The 17,038-nt window shown below is 42.3% G+C and overlaps 1 protein-coding gene across 1 annotated transcript in view; it reads right to left on the bottom strand.

Moving 5' to 3' along the window:
• Nucleotides 1-16,738, bottom strand: part of FAM241A (family with sequence similarity 241 member A) — a 36,835-nt gene extending 20,097 nt beyond the window's left edge. The window contains exon 1 of the mRNA XM_055142118.1: nt 16,503-16,738. Within this exon, the coding sequence (XP_054998093.1) occupies nt 16,503-16,661 (159 nt within the window). The 5' untranslated portion in view covers nt 16,662-16,738. The remainder of the gene's footprint in view (nt 1-16,502) is intronic.
• Between the last annotated feature and the right edge of the window lie 300 nt (nt 16,739-17,038).

Raw genomic sequence — 17,038 nt, 5'->3', positions numbered from 1 at the left:
GAATCACTATGAGGGTACAGTTACAGATTTACACATTTTCGTGCTTGTGTTCCCGTCATACAATGTAAGAGAACCCATCCCATTACCAGTGTCCATTCTCCACCACCGATGAACCCAGTATCCACCCCACCCCCCAATCCCATCCCCCCACCCCACTCCACCCTGCCTCTGTGGTGGGGCATTCCCTTTTGTTCTCTTTCTCCTTTTAGGTGTTGTGGTTTGCAATAAGGGTATCGAGGGCCATCGTCTTCAATCTATAGTCTACTGGCAGCACAAATCTCCCTTCCTGAGCAGGTCCTCCAACCACATTTTACTTGGTGTTCCCTTCTCTATCTGAGCTGCCTTTCCCCCAGCATGTGAGGCTGGCTTCCAAGCCATGGAGCAAACCTCCTGGTACTTATTTCTACTATTTTTGGGTGTTAGTCTCCTATTCTGTTATTTTATATTCCACAGATGAGTGTAATCTGTCTGTCTCTCTCTTTCTGTCTGTCTGTCTCTTTCTGACTCATTTCACTTAGCATGATACTTTCCATGTTGATCTACTTTTGAGTTGCTATTTTGTGTCATTTCCAATAATGACATCTTTTGTGTCAATATTATTAAATATATATTTCAAGTATAGGTGCAGCAATACATTTATATACATACTGTTCTATGCATTTACTGTTTTTACCCCAGCCACACTCAGCAGTGCTTAGGGCTTACTTCTGACTGTGCTCAGGGGTCACTCCTGATAGTACTTGGGGCATCATACGTAGTGCTGGGAACTGAACTGCATTGTTTATGTTCAAGCTAAGTGCCATGCAGTTAATTTTTAAGTCAGTAAAGAGAAGATATATAAAAGTAGACTCTCTTTTGTAATTGTCTAGTCATCTGCTTTACTGGTGCCGCTTTCCTTTTTTCCCCTTCTGGCCTGAGTTCAGTGTGCTGTTTGCATCATGTACTTTCACCCTTATAAATTATTTTCATAGATCTCAATAAATTATCAATTTTTTAAAATCTGGAAATGAAAACTCATCTTCATTTTAAAGCTACTTTGATGGATATGAGATCACTATCAGCTTTTCTTTTTTAGCTCTTTGTGTGGCTTCATTTTTTTCTGACTTCCTATATTTCTGATGAGAAGTTAAGTATTAACTTTATGGGTGTTCCCCTTGGATTTGTTTTTCCCTTGCGGATTTCAAGATTTTTCTCTTTCTTGTTTTATTTCAACATTTTGACTGCTGTGTCAGGGTATAGATTGCTTTGTATTTATCCCACTTAGATTTCATTAAATTCTCGGATGCTCGGCTCCAAACGCCTTTTATTATATTTGAAAACATTTCAACCATCAGAATATTCTTCTTTCCACTCCTGATGTTCACATTATGCTGGTGTGCTTACTACTGTCCCACAATTTCTTGGGCTCTCTTCATTTTCTCCATTCCTCTTTCCCCACCCTTCTACAGATTGCGTAGGTTGTCTATTAGTCTATCTTTTACCTTTTAGTTTTCTGTCAGCTCAAATAATTTTCATTTGGATTATTGTGTTTTTCAATCCCAGAATTTCCATTTAACTTATTAAATGCATTCTCATTATCTCTATTTGATGATATGTTCCTTTTTTAAAAGAAGTTTTATTCATTTACTTATTTATTTTTTTGCTTTGGTGCCATGCCTGGTGATTCTCAGGGGTCACTCCTGGCTCTGTATTTAGAAATTATTCCTTGCGCCACTCAGGAGACCATATAGGATGCTGGGGATTGAACCCAGGTTGGCCACATGCAAGGCAAATGCCCTGCCCACTGTACTATAGCTCTGGCCCTGATATATATTCCCTTTATTCTTTAATCATGGCTTCCTTCAGTTCTTTAAATGCACTTATAATAGCTATCTTGATGTCTATTTGTCTGATAAGAACACCTTCCCCCACCTGAATTCATGGGCCATATGTTCCCATGCCTATGTCTCCTATTATTTTTTGTTGGTAACAAAAATAAAAATAAAAATTCCCTCTCCTTAACAGGACCCTTTAGGTATTATATTTATATATATCTGCAGCACTGGCTGCTGAATCCCCACTGTCGCCCTGGGGAGCAGCTGCTGCTGCTGTTTGCTTGCTCTGTTTTAGTGACTTGGCTGGACTAACTACAAAGTGTTTTTCCTGGAAATGCACAGACTGATGCCTCGACTCAGAGTTTGTCCTCGTTTTCATCTTTAATTTTAAGGATGGCCTTGGGTTAGCATTGGCTCTTTATTGCTTAAGGTGCTTTTGTCCCCTGAGCCAGTTTGATTTTTCCTCTGCCAGGTGCTGTGTCTGTAGCCTGCCGGAGGTTTGGGTGTTCACTGTTTGACGACGTTCAGCAGGCCTGGAGCCTGGGGATTCCCCCTCTGACTGCTCCGAGAGTGGAGTCTTGGACATGCACACTGTTCAGGACCACCCAGGATGACTGGCTTAGTCTTGCTTCCTGGGAGCTGCCACTGGGTCAGAGCCACTTACGTTGACTCTGTGTCTGTGCGCTGGCTGTTTAAGCCTCTGGTTCCCGTGAGAGTCCTGCTCCGTGCTCATGGGTGCATGTGCGGCCTGGACAAAGGGTTCATGTCTGCCCCACATCTGGCTCTAATTGCTCCTGAGTGGCACTGCCTGGCAGATGCACACGTCCTTCCTCTTGCAGTCCACTAGATTCCAGTGGACGCTCAGCAGCTTGGCCTCATTCTTCTCTCCCTCCTGCCCTCCTTCTCTTCTTCTCCTTTCTCTCTTCCCCCTTCTCCCTCCCTCCCTCCCTCCCTCCCTCCCTCCCTCCCTCCCTCCCTCCCTCCCTCCCTCCTTCCTTCCTTCCTTCCTTCCTTCCTTCCTTCCTTCCTTCCTTCCTTCCTTCCTTCCTTCCTTCCTTCCTCCCTCTTTCCTTCACTGTCTCCCTTCCTCCCTCCCTTTCCTTCCCTCTCAGTCCTTGCCTCCCTCCCTCCCTCCTAGCAGTGCTTGAGGGACCGTATGGAGTGCTGGGAATTTAGCCTGGAGGCCAGAGAGCTTTAAAAGCTGCTTCTCTTGTTTTGCGGTGTTATGGAGCTACCAGCCTCTTAGCTACTCTTCACCGAGCTCTGTAACAACAACCTTTAGCACGGGGACTCTCCACTCCTTTAAAAATTTCAGTCTTTGGCAGGATGGGAAAAAATGAGAAACTGGGTCATCAGTAGAGGGACACTGACACTGGTGGTGGGTTTGGAGACAGAACATTGAATGACTGAAACTGTTATGAAAAGCTCTGTAAATCACAGCAAATAAAGATGCTTTTTGTTTTGCTTGGATTCTGAGCCACACCCAGGGTATTTAGGTCTTACTCCTGATTCTGTGCTCAGGGATCACACTCCTAGTGGTGCCAGGGATCAAACCACAGTCATCCACATGCAAGGCAAGCTGTATAGCTCTGCCCCCTTGAATAGACACTAATAATATTTATTGAATTTTAAAGGTAGTCATCTCGGCCTGTGAAGCCAATCTTTGCCCTCAAGGCCTGCCGCCCCACGGGGCAGAATTCCTACAGCAGTGTCCGGAGTGGGGGCAGGAAGCCTCTTCCCAGGAGACGCATCTGCTCTCAGGTGGGCACTGGGTACAGGGAGTCAGCTCCTGGTCTTGGCCCGCCTCTCCTGGTGCAGAATCTCTACCTTGGAGAGCTGAGGCAAGGGAACTGAGCCATGGCGTTCTCAACTTTCTGTGCCTGGCGTCGGGGCAGAGACGCCCCATCAACCTGGAACAGTTTCCTGTAGCATGCAGCAAAGAGGAGGGGCCGTGGCAAAGGGAAGGAGTGAGAAACAGCAGAGGTCATCCCCTCAAGGGTGAACCTGTTGCCCCAGATCGGGAGTTAGACAGTGAACCCCATGCTGTTGGTTAGTGATGCTGGGGTTGCTGCTTCTTATCCCCAGGTGATGGACTGGGTTGGAGCACCAATGCTAAAATAATCATGGTTCTTACCAAGGTACACTAATGTTCTTGCAAGAATATTTCCTTCATTTGCTGTATGCCCTTAGACTGATTTTTAAAAGATTTTAGATTATTTTCTCTTTTTGCTCCTGCCTCACCTGGGCCCCCAGACTCTGGAACAGTCATCCTTGGCACATCTGTGGCCGTGGAGAATAAGCTCACAGTCGCCACTGACCCTTGGCATTTCCTATGCTACTGAACTACCTCCCAGGTCCTTCTTGCTGGGGATTGCAGAGACACTGTCTTCATGACCACAGCTCACCTGGTGGCACTGTAATTTGAACTCAGAACCTTGTGCTTGTCAAGTATTTTCAGCTGCTGAGAAAAGGGGATCTTCCAGCCCTAATAGCTGTCTTCTTTTCAAAGACTTTCTTTGTGTGTATGATCTTATTTTTTTTATCTTTTTGTTTTGTGGGCCATACCCAGCTGTGCTCAGGGCTTACTACAGCTCTGCGCTCAAGGACCACTCCTGACAGTGCTCTGAGGCTCATATGTTGTACCAGGGACCAAACCTCGGTTTACTGCATGGAAGGCAAGTGCCTAACCCTCTGTACTGTCTATCTCTTCAGCCTATCTTATCTTATAAATGTAGCACTGTAGGATTGTCATCCCATTGTTCATCGATTTGCTTGAGCAGGCACCAGTAACGTCTCCATTGTGAGACTTGTTACTGTTTTTGGCATATCAAATATGCCACGGGTAGCTTGTCAGGCTCTGCCGTGCGGGCGGGATATTCTCGGTAGCTTGCTGGGTTCTCCAAGAGGGACGGAGAAATCAAACCCGGGTCAGCCACATGCAAGACAAACACCCTACCCGCTGTGCTACTGCTCCAGTCCATTTCATAAATGAAGTATATTTATTGTTTTAGTTTTAGGTGAATGTGAAGTAAATGACAATAAGCTTTCTGCTTATTAAAGTGAGTAATACTGTGAGTAGTTACACTCTTAAGTATGGTCCTCTCCTCTCAAAATTTTTTACACCATCCTTTTATATGATGAATCTTGTAGCAAGCGTGCACAGTCCTGACTGATCTGTTAAGACTGACAACTGCTTACTTTCAGGAAACCACACTCTGCTTCTTGGTGAGTGTCACATCCTTCCTGAGTGGCACTAATCTTTTACTACTGAACTTCAATAACTTGCAGTCCTTGACTCACAGAACAATCTGACTTGCAAAAGAAGATCTTTAGTCAGTTTAGCTTAATTTCATAAATAAGAATTAAATGCCTACCATGATCAAGGTTAAGTGCTATGGGATACATTAAACAAGCCATTCAGCTTTTAATATATAATGATAAACTATGTTCAAATAACCATAGCAAAACACTGCTAGAGCTCTCTTACTGAACTAATTCAAATGGCATACGCTTTTATGAAAATATTTTACTTAGTTTTATTATCTCACTGTGCATGATTTTTACATCCAAGCAACTCTTCCGATTTCTCAACCTGTTTACTTAATATATCTGCCTAGACACTTCATAGTAAAATCAAACTCTAAAATTCCTTTTCTTCCTGGTCCTCCACTTGAGTGTACAGAACTATCAAGAAGTGCAAGCATAGACCTGCTAGTTATTCTAGATGTCTTCACCTTCCTTTTCCTTTTGAATATACTTCTGCTTGCTCACTTGTCTCTGATTTTGCTAGAATTCCTCGGAGTCTTTATCTGGAGTCATCTTCTCCTTCTATTCTATACTTTCACTTGATGGAGGTCCCAGGTACTGTAATTTTATTTAAGTTTACATGTATTGTATGCTGAAAATTCACATTTTCAATTATGTCCTGCCAAATAAAATTATTAGTGAAGTATTTTTAATCTTTTCTGAAAAAACACTCTGTCGTCTTCATTCAATTCCTTTTTCTTATTTTACTGACTCCCTCTATTTTGAAATCAACTTTTATTCCAAGTAAATTTGCATATCAGTTATTTGCTCAATAAATTAAATACAAAATTCAAGCCTCTGCTCCTCATAAAAAAATGTCATAAACTGGATGTTATTAGACTCCAGAGGTCCCCCAGAATTCAACAACTAGCCAGGATTTGAACTCCAGAGACTTCAAACTATAAATTCTGAGCTCTTTCCAATAAATTGCACTGTTAGCTCTAAATTTCTTAGTGCAAGCAACTAAACAGGGTATTCAAAAGAAAGCACACTATTTAAATAAATTAAATATAGGCTGCGGTTGTATAATACTTTTTATAGATATTTCATCATTTTAGAGGATAAAATTGTCTAAAATAAGTCCAGATTTAATTTACTGTATCATCTTTTCATAAAGTAATTGCTTACAGTCAAAATTAGAGAGATCATAAGTGCATTATAAAGAAATGGAAGGGGAGATGAGAAAAAAAGAGAGACTACAGGCTAAGAAAGATGTTACCACAATAACTAAGACCGAGAGTCACATTTGTCTCTACTGTCCTGCAGAGTCAAAATAAAACAGCAGCTACTTCCAAGGAAGTAATTCTTTTAGGTGCCTGCTCAAGTATCAGCTAAGGGAGCCCTTCTATGGCCATTTAAAATAGCAAACCTACCCTTATCTTCCCTGCTTTGAATTTTTTCTACATAAACTTCCACAAAACGAAATTCAAAACCATGTGAATAACACATTGGAATGATTCCTATCCTATCCTATTCTTTTCCTCCTATGCACAATCTACTAAATTGCTCTTATAGTCCAATAGTAGTTGGTGATTTAGAACTAAGACTTTAAAATGGTTTAGAAGCTCAACTCCACAACTAGCTGTGGTGCTGTCAATAGGTTACATAACCTTCCTGTGCTATAGTTTTAAAAATATCTCTAAAGTGCAGAAAATAATGGTATCTCCTCATGAAACCAGATTTGACTGATAACCAGATTTCTCTCTGAAATGACTTCATCGATGTTATACCTCTCAATTATTCTGAATTAGTGTCATTCATCTTTTTATTCTTCAGCAATTTTTTTTGGAGAAAAAAATCATTCCTGGGGCTAGAGTGATAGTACAGTGGGTAAGGCTCTTGCCTTGCACATGGCCAACTGCCATATAATCCCAGATACCCCATATGGTATCCCTTAGCACAGAGCCAGAAGTCAGCCCTGAGCACCATCAGGTATGGCCAAGAACAAACAAAACCATTCCCAATAGTTTGAATTCATATTTCTTTTATTTTTAATGAGGCTGGGTATGTTTTCCTGCTCTTTGGATAAGACAGTTGCAGTTTTCATTTCCATAAAATATACAAAGATAATATTAAAAATAAAATTTTGCTAATTATGCAATTTACCTAACCACACTGAATATTATATAATTTGTAACATGTTTGTTATATTCAGAACTTATTTATAATGAAATGCAGTATTATAACATTCAGTTACTATTATTTCCTACTTATCTACAAAGAATCAATAAAGGAGAAAGTACTATTTTAGTAAATAGATAAAAATCAATGAGCCTTTATAGGCTATTTTTTTAAAAAAAAATTTGGGCCATACAATGTGGTGTTCATGGCATACTCCTGACTCGGGTTGGCCCCATGCAAGGCAAGCATACCACCTGCTATACTATCACTTTGACTCCTGCTAATTCTGAAATTAATGTTTGAAATTAGTATAAACTAAAGGGACTAAAATTTATGTTCATTTTCATTTTAATTGGCAGGATTCAATATTTTAAATCACAGTGGCAAACATTTACAAATAAAATCAACAAATACTAAATAATGATACACAGAATTTTAGTCATATCTATCAACTATATTAAAAGAATTGTACTATAGAGAAAAAGCATGGTTGTATAATGAAAAAATTAAATAAATTAGAGAAAGGCTGTACAAGTACTAATGGATATGATTAATTAAAGCTGAAGGCTAAAAATGTCTACATTTTGTACTTTTCCTAAAATATATCCGTCTATGCAGTCTCTGGTGATAAGACTGAGTGCCTTCTGGTAGAACAAGAAAAAACATCCAACTCCATCAAAAAATGGGAAGAAGAAATGAACAGAAACTTCCTCAAAGAAGAAATACAAATGGTCAAAAGACACATGAAAAAAATGTTCTACATTGCTAATCATCAGGAAGATGCAAATCAAAACAACAATGAGATATCACCTCATACTACAGAGACTGGCACACATAAAAAAGAACAAGATCAACCAATCCTGGCGTGGATACTGGGAGAAAGGGATTCTTCATTGTTAGTGGGAATTCGAATTGGTTCAGCCTTTTTGGAAAACAATATGGACATTCCTCAAAAAACTAGAAATTGAACTTTCATCTGACCCATCAATACAACTTCTGAAAATATATTCTGAGGGCCCGAAAGCCCACAGCAGATGTGCAATCTGCACTTCTATGTTCATTGCAGCACTACTCATAATAGCCAGAATCTGAAAACAACCCAAGTGCCCAAGAACAGATGACTAGTTAAAGAAAGTATAGTACATCTACACAACAAAATACTCTGCTGTTAAGATAAATGAAATTATGAAATTCGCTTATAAATGGATGGACATAGTGCTGAGTGAAATGAATCAGAGAAGAGGGATAGGCATAGGATAATTAGACTCATTTGTGGGACATAAAAACACAAACATGAGATTAATACCCAAGGACAGTAGAAACAAGGGGCAGAAAGATTGGTTATGGTTGGAAGCCTGCCTCAGGTGTTGGGGAGAAGGCAGTTGGGATAGAGAAGGGACCACTATGACAAAGAGAGTTGGAAATGATCACTCTGGATAAGAACTTCATACTGAAAATACGTAAAGGAACAAACATGATAAACTCTCAGTAGCTGTATTACAAACAATAATACCCAAAAGGAGAGAAAGACCAAGACTGAGAGAGAGAGAGAGAGAGACAGACAGACAAGACAGACAGAGAGACAGAGACAGTTTCAATGGCATTGACATATGTTGTTAGTGCTGAAAATTATGGAATAGAAAATTCTGAATTCAATGAGACTGATAAAATTTGCCATGGGATTGATTAGATACCTGACTTAGATTTCTCTGTAGACAGTTCTTATGCATTCAAGAATCAATCAAGATTTAAAAAAGAAAGTAAAAAATCATTTTGAGTAAATAAGATCACAAACAGATGTTATAAAAATTAAAGGGAATATAGAGATTGACTGGAGCGATAGCACAGTGGGTAAGGTGTTTGCCTTGCACACGACCGACCCGGGTTTGATTCCTCCGTACCTCTCGGAGAGCCCAGCAAGCTACCTAGAGTATCCTGCCCGCACGGCAGAGCCTGGTAAGCTAACTGTGGCATATTCGATATGCCAAAAACAGTAACAAGTCTCACAATGGAGACATTACTGGTGCCCACTTGAGCAAATTGATGAACAACAGGACAACAGTGCTACAGTGCTATTATTATTATTATTATTTTGTTACTAGGGATAAAACCCAGTCCAAATACATGTGAAGCATGTACTCTACCTTTGTGGCTCATTCATAGTTAGAAATTTAACTTTCTTAACACCAAATTTAATTATTAAGCATTGTTAATTTTAGCCTTCCTTTACATAAAGTTCAAAACACTTACACCATGCTTTTCCTTTAATATAGCTTTAATATAGCTTTGACAAGTTATATTTGTTTCCATAAGAAAATAGCACCAATAAATCCAGTCATTTCCTTTTCCTATACTAAGATAAACAGAGATGCCAAAAAGATAAAATAGAAAACAAATAATGTATGGAGGGGGGAAGGAAAGGATTAGGGGATTAGAAGATGCTAAGTATTGTTTGACTCAACTTAATTAGACATTTAGTTTCTATATTCAAATAAAACTACTCTTTATTTTCTTATCAATAATCACCCCACTGCCCCCTTAACACGGGAACAAAAAATGCACATAATGAATATAAACATGTTCTGTAGATGCTTGAGTTTTCAGAATGCTGCTACTGTAAGATAAAACTGTAACTTCAGAGAAAACAGAAATCGGAGATAGGGAGTAAAGTCTTATAGAGAAGGTGCAAATAAAGATAGTGGGTTTGTACTGAGGCCTCTTTGAGCAAGGCTAGTGTCTTTGTTCTTGAGTCTTATCTTTTGACCTTGTGTTAACATTTCTCTCAAATAAGGAGTTGAGAATAATGTATACAGAGTAGAGTTGTTATTCTTTTCCTTTTCCTTATCGAGGATCAGTGTCCTACTTCAACAAAAAAATATCAACTGAAAGCCTACACAAAAGCAACATAATTTAGGTTGGCAGGTTAATTTTTAAGAAAGAAATGTGAAACATTTCACTTATTTGAGCTTTAGGCTAGGAATATTTATTCAATCAGTAAATAATATGTAGTCTGTAAATCTGAAAAGTACATGTATTGAAAATACTAATCTATGATGTGGTTGGTTGAGAGGAATAAGAAGAGAACCAGAGGAAAAGATGAGAAAATAGGTGGTGACTATTCATTGAGGGCATACTATTTGTATATAAAAATGACAGTGGATCATTATAAGATTTCTAAGAAGCAAAGAACATTATAATGATCACAATGAGGAAACTGTCTCTGAAGGATTTAGTAATTAGGATAATGAGGCTAATAAAGTAGCTGGCAAAGCCAGAATTTGAAGTTAGAACTGTCATTTTCCAAAACTTTTGATTGTTCCCTAATGCTCAGCTTCTACAGAGGAGAGGAGTTAGTTGGGGGTTGTGTGATGAGAAAGAGAAGTGGCTGAGATGTGTGAGGAAGAACAGCAGAAGGGGAGAATGAGACACTCATTAGGAGAGCTAGAAACCAGGTCAGTTTAGGAAAGAGCCAGAGAAGGACTCAGGAGAGAACGAAAGAGAGAAATGTACAGATGACGAAGAGCCATTGAAACGCTAAGTTGGGATGCTACTTGTTTGGAAAGCAGACTTCCAGAAAAATAAGTAAGTTTTACAATTCAAACTTCTGAAATCTTGATACATTTTGAGTAGGATTTCTCAGTTTCAATAGTACTGACATTCTGGATCAGGTAGTCCTTTCTTATAGAGGAAAACTCTATTCCTTACAGGACGTTCAAAAGTATTTCAGGAACTTTCCTACTAGATATCAATGACAACTCCATAGTCATGGCAATAAAAAAAATCTCTAGACATTGTTAAAAGTTCTTTGTGAACAAAATTAGCTCCAGTTAAGAACAACTGACTTAGAGGTTCCTTTTTCCTTTCTGAAAATTTATTTTAATAAACAAACTATGACTATCAGATGAAATTAATTTTAGGACTGGATATATCTAAATTTATGGCTCTTGTTACAGATTAGCTTGCAAACTACTTCAGTTAAATATTTTTTTTTGTTTGGGGGACACGCTGCTCAGGGCTTACTCTTGGCTCTGTGCTCAGTCAGGGATTACTCCTGAAAGGCTCAGGAAACTGAATGTGATGCTGGGATCAAACTGGGATCTGTCATATGCAAGGCAAGTGTCTTTTATTTATTTATTTTCTTAGCTTGTCCATTTAAGGATTTTTTAATAATCAATTTTTATTTATTTGTTTAATTTCATTCAATCACTGTGAGATACACTGTTAGAAAAATTTTCAAGTAACTGTTCACGGTTGGGTTTCAGTCATATGATGTTCCAGCACCCAGCCCTTCACCAGGGTACATTTTCCACCACCAGTGTCCCCAGTTTCCTCACACCCTCCCCTCCCTCTGCCACAGCTTGTCTTTATAGCAGACATTTTTCTTCTCTTTCTCTTTCTCTCTCTCTCTCTCTGAGCTTTATAATTTGCAATACAGGTACTACAGATTATCATGTATGTCCCTTTAACTTCTGTACATCTCTTCATCCTACAAATTGTTTTTAAAAGATGTGAAATGAAATTGATTTATCCAATATCTAGTTTGAATTACACAGTCTCTGAGGGGGTAGCCAATTTATCAGATATTGTTCTCCCATCATATAGGAGGACTGTTTGTATATAGGAAACAAACACTGGATTTATGTTTGGAGAGCCAAAAATAAATACAGTCTCTTCTACTTTCATACTAGTTTGTTGAAGAAACAGAGCAAATTTCTTGGCCTGAAGAACAGCTGTTGGCTTCTTGCACTTTCCTTTGAAGGAAATACATTATTAAGTAACTTCCTTATAACTGTTACTATGTTGAAGGACAAGTATGAGAAATACTTTGGAATGAATTGTCTTTCCTCGATTTCTTTTACTACTCAAAGTTGGGTCAATAGGCATAGTATGAGACTCATCTGGGAGTTAGAGAACAAAAGCTTTGGATTCGTCTCAGAACAATCATAGTCTGTATTTAACATGAATTACTTTTTATGCATATAAAAACTGAAGTGTTCCATCCCTCTTTCCTGCTAGGGTGATTTTCTAATTGTGGAGGCCAGAGAGCATAAAAATTATATTTACCCAGTCCTGTTATATAATTAATATAAAATAGGGATTAATATCTTATAATGCCCAAAGAAAAACTTGTCGATGTGATTTTAAAGATTCCACATTTTATTAATAGTTTAATAAAACTTTCTGGAAGTACCTTATGACAAGAAGATGATTTTTGGCCACTGAACTGGCAAAGGTTAATCTTTAAATTATACTTCACATTGCTGTCATGGATGGGTTCCAATTGGCTTTCCTATATTCCAATGCCAGAGGGTATATTTGAGCAACCATCCTTGACAAGGTTCTTTAGGATGTTTTAAGAGGCTTTAAAGAATCTGACTCACTGACACAAGTTCTTCCACTTCTAGGAATTTTTTCCAAGATAGTTCTATCAGGATTTACAAGCAAATGTTTTCATTATTTATAAAAGGAAGTTTAAAGCAACTTAAAATGAACAGTGTTAAGGGAAAGTATGATTAGGCAACCCTAAGAATAATTTTTATAAAGAACTTTTGTTAACATGGAAAAGTGACATCAAATTCAACTATTATATAAGACATGTTAAACTATATCTATGTCTATGGGAATATACATATGTATAGAGTACATAGAGTACATTAATATAGTAGTACCAAGCCTTGATTATTTTATAGTAACATTATTTGGAGAAGGATTTTAAATGCTCTTTCTTCTTTAGTTCTGTTTCTATATGTTCTGTAGTACACATTATTTTATAATAATAAAAACCTTTAAGCTAAAGATATGATCCTAAAAATCAATCTAAGGCTAATGGGACCTCTAGATGTTGTAGGTTTGTAGGAGCATCTCGGAAATTCATGCTGTGAGTTAGGGGCTGGTGATGTTGAACCATCTAGCAGAGCAGTAAGGCAGCGATGCTGACATAAAGCACCTGCATTCAGTCATGAGCGAACCCAACACTCGAGCTCTCTCTGCTCTCTCTCTTTTCTCTGTCTGTCTCTCTGTCGCTCTCTCTCTCTCTCTCTCTCTCTCTCTCTCACACACACACACACACATACACACACAGTTACTTCACATACAGGGGAGAGATGCTTTCCTCGCCTCTCTGTTTTGCCTTTCTTCCTTGCTTATTGTTCTTAGAGGCAAGATTTCCATTTCAAGCTTTATAGTTCCTGCATTCAGAGGACTTGGTCCAGTCCTTCAAATCCACCTTTCCCATAATATTTGGTTTTAATCAGGCCTCCTTTGTCATTTATCCTTCTTGGACAGATTCAGGCTAAAAGGACAAAAATGTCTGAATTTTCTCAGATGTTGTCTACTCTGCTGACAAACTCATCAGTGGTGCAGATGATGTTTTATTTTAGTTTAATACCTGTATTAGCAGCAGCACTTCAGGACTATATGACATAGATACCCCAATACTGATGTCTTTGATTGGGCATCATGATAATTAACCAAAATATGTTTTGTGTAACAAAGGGAAATATAAGGCCATGACAGACACGAACTTTTCAGAAAGGTGTAGAGAGAAAAAAAAAATCAGCAATGGAAAGGATATATGTGAGGGGTACTTAACCTGGGGAATCACCGGAGGAAACAGCCTGGTTCATCCCAAAGGCAAAACACCGTGGAAAGGAAATAGAAATGAACCTTAATACAGAAAAGTACGGGCTGATAGAGCCCATTTAAAGAGTCCCAGGCATGCAAGGCAGTTGCCTTGGAGCTATTAGTTCAGGAGCACCCCTCTGCCTGGACCCAGAGCTGACAGAGTCTCCCGCTGTTGCTGCCAGCTCTTTCTCAATGCCCACAGGGTTGCTGAGACTCTGGAACACAGGATGATCATGCTAAGCAGAAAGGACAGCAGGAAGATGGCCTCTGCCTCATTTCCAGCTAATTAGCTTTGGTTCTGTTTCTGTTTTTATCATTGTTTGTACGGAAGAATTCACTTTAACTTTCAAATAACTGGTTCATGAACCAAGTTTTGAAAAATATTCCACTCATGATTTGGAGTCAGTGTATTTTTAAAACAAAACACACACGCCCGTCTCCCTAAAGTCAAGCAAAACAAAATGACTCCTTGGTATAAGCCATATACTTAATTTCATTTGCTTTCCTTCAAATATCTCTTCCATTATCTCTAGCTCACTGCATGGCAGGGCATGAAACGCTAACATTTCATTGAGTAGGACTGAAAGACAAAAGCTAAAAAACAAGGGATAATCTGTCACCAAAGCCAGCTTCTTAAACTAGTGGGTTGGGTTGTACCTTTTTTCTTTTTTAAGTTAAAAAGATTTGGCTTCCTTGGGCTGGAGTCCAGTGGGTAAGGCATCTGCCTTGCAAGCAGCTGGGGTTGAGCCTCAGCACTGAATTAGCAGCACCTGGGTGTACCCTGCGCATGGAGCAAGCAGTGAGCTCTGAGCACTGCTCAGTGTGGACCCCAAACAGGCAACAGAAAACAAGTGGCTTCCTGAAACATCTGTGGTGTAATTTTCGATTGTATCTAGACTCACCCGCTGTGTAGCGGGTAGGGCGTTAGCCTTGAACATGGCCAACCAAGGTTCAATTTCTCCATCCCTCTTGGAGAGCCTGGCAAACTATGGAGAGTATCCCGTCCTCACGGCAGAGCCTGGCAAGCTACCCGTGGCATATTTGATATGCCAAAAACTGTAACAAGTCTCACAATGGACACATTACTGGTGCCCGATCAAATCGATGAACAATGGGATGACAGTGCTATCTAGATTTAGAGTATGCAAATAATTTATATGATTAATAAAATTTTTTTCTGTTTGTTTTGGGCCACACCTGGCTACGCTTAGGGCTTACTCCTGGCTCCGCACTCAGGAAGCGCTCCTTGCAATACTCAGGAAACCAAGCCAGATGCTGGCGACTGAACCTGGGTCAGCTGCATGCAAAGTGAGCGCCCTACCCCTGTACTTATCTCCGGCTCTGACAGAAACATTTTCAATGGAATGTAGGAAAATGAGTTTCCATGAAAAGAATTTTTTTTTAAAAGCTATTAAGGTGGTATCTGCTTGCTAGCATATGTATTTCCCTTTATTTCCTCCTTTCCTCTCTACCATGAAATTTCAGGACTGATGATGTCAAGGCCACAGGCGTCTAAATCAGGCGTCTAAATGTCATGCGCTCCCTTAAAATTTTGAAAATTTGGAGCTGGAGCGATAGCACAATGGGTAGGGCGTTTGCCTTGCACGCGGCCGACCCGGGTTCGATTCCCAGCATCCCATATGGTCCCCTGAGCACCGCCAGGAGTAATTCCTGAGTGCAGAGCCAGGAGTAACCCCGACCCAAAAAGAAAAAAAAAAAATTGAAAATTTACTTTGGGATCTTCGGCCGCAAAGGCGCCCCCCAGCACCCCCGCCCTCCAGGCCACGCCCAGCGGCAGCGACCGTCGCAGTGTCCCCACCTCTCCAGTCCAACAGCCATATGGCAAGAGAAAACCAGGCCCCCCCGGCTACAGCCAGGGCGCAGCGGAGCCGGGAAAAACGCCAGGAGGGGAACCAGGAAGGTCGCCTCGCTACCATCACCTCAGAAACTCTCGTGAGGACGGAAAATGACACACGCGCGGGTGGCCGACGGCAGACCCTGTGTCTCCGCGCGGTGTGGAATGCAAGAAGTTGCACTTGGTCCAGGCACGCCGTGAAGAACAAAGCGTTTGTGAAATGTGACAACACGCCCGGGGGGGGGGGGTGGGGGCGGGGGGTGCCTTAAAGGCCCTGGTGAGCTTTCGCCCCGCACGCGACTCAGCGCTCCCTCCCTCCCTCCCTCTCTCCCCCCTTCTCTCTCACAGTCTCTCTCAGTCTCTCAGTCTCTCTCAGTCTCTCAGTCTCTTCCCCCTCCTCTCTCCTCTCTCCACTCTTCTCTCAATCTCTTTCTTCTCGATCTCTCTCAATTTCTCACACGCGCGCACACACACACACAGACACACACACGCGCGCACACACACGCGCGCTTACACAGAGTCCCGGTCTGTCCCTCTGTCCCGCGCGCGACGCGCCGCCTCCCCGCGGGCGCCCGGAGCGTTCCGCGGCGTCCCGGTCCTCGCTCCCCTCAGGCGCGCCACAGCCGCCGCCCCCGGCCGGCCCTGCCCGCGCCCCAGCCCGGCCCCGCGAGTCCCAGAGTCCGGCGGGCCGGCACCTGCCCGGGGCCCCCGCGGGAGACGCCCGCCCCGCGCCCGGGAACGCCCCGCGCCCGCCCGCCCCGCAACGGCCGCTCCCGGCTCACCTGCTCGCGCGGCCCCGGCGCGCGCTGCCCCCGGCGCGGCCGCCCGGCCCCGGGCTCCCGCTCGCGCCCCGCCGGCGCGTCGCCGTCCTCGTCGCGCTCCTCGCCGCCGTCGCCCCCGCCGCCGCCGCCGCCGCCGCGCGGCTCCCCGGCCGAGCACATCCCGCCGCCCAGCGCCAGGCAGCGGCCGCGGGCTCAGCCGGGTCGCCCGCGCCCGCCGAGGAACTGGCGCTGCCGCAGCGCCCGCGGCCCGACTCCGGCCGCCCGCCGGCCCCGCCCCTCCTGTCACCGCCGGACACGCCCCCGGCCGAGGGGCGGGGCGGGAGGGGCGGGGCCAGCGGGGTGAGGCGGGGCGGGGCCAGCGGGGCGAGGCGGGGCCAGCGGGGCGGGGCGGGGCGGGGCGGGGCGGGTGGGGCAGGCTTCCAGCCCGAAAGCGCGCGCGCGTGTGCGTGTCCGCGTGCCCGCCTGCGTGCGTGCATACGTGCGTGAGTGTCTGTGCACGTGAGTGTGTGTGCATATGTGTGTACGTGCGTATGTGT

The sequence above is a fragment of the Sorex araneus genome, chromosome 6 (genome assembly GCF_027595985.1).
Source record: "Sorex araneus isolate mSorAra2 chromosome 6, mSorAra2.pri, whole genome shotgun sequence".
NCBI classification, from domain to species: domain Eukaryota; kingdom Metazoa; phylum Chordata; class Mammalia; order Eulipotyphla; family Soricidae; genus Sorex; species Sorex araneus.
Note: the sequence above shows the minus strand (reverse complement) of the source record. Positions and strands in the feature narration are given on the sequence as shown.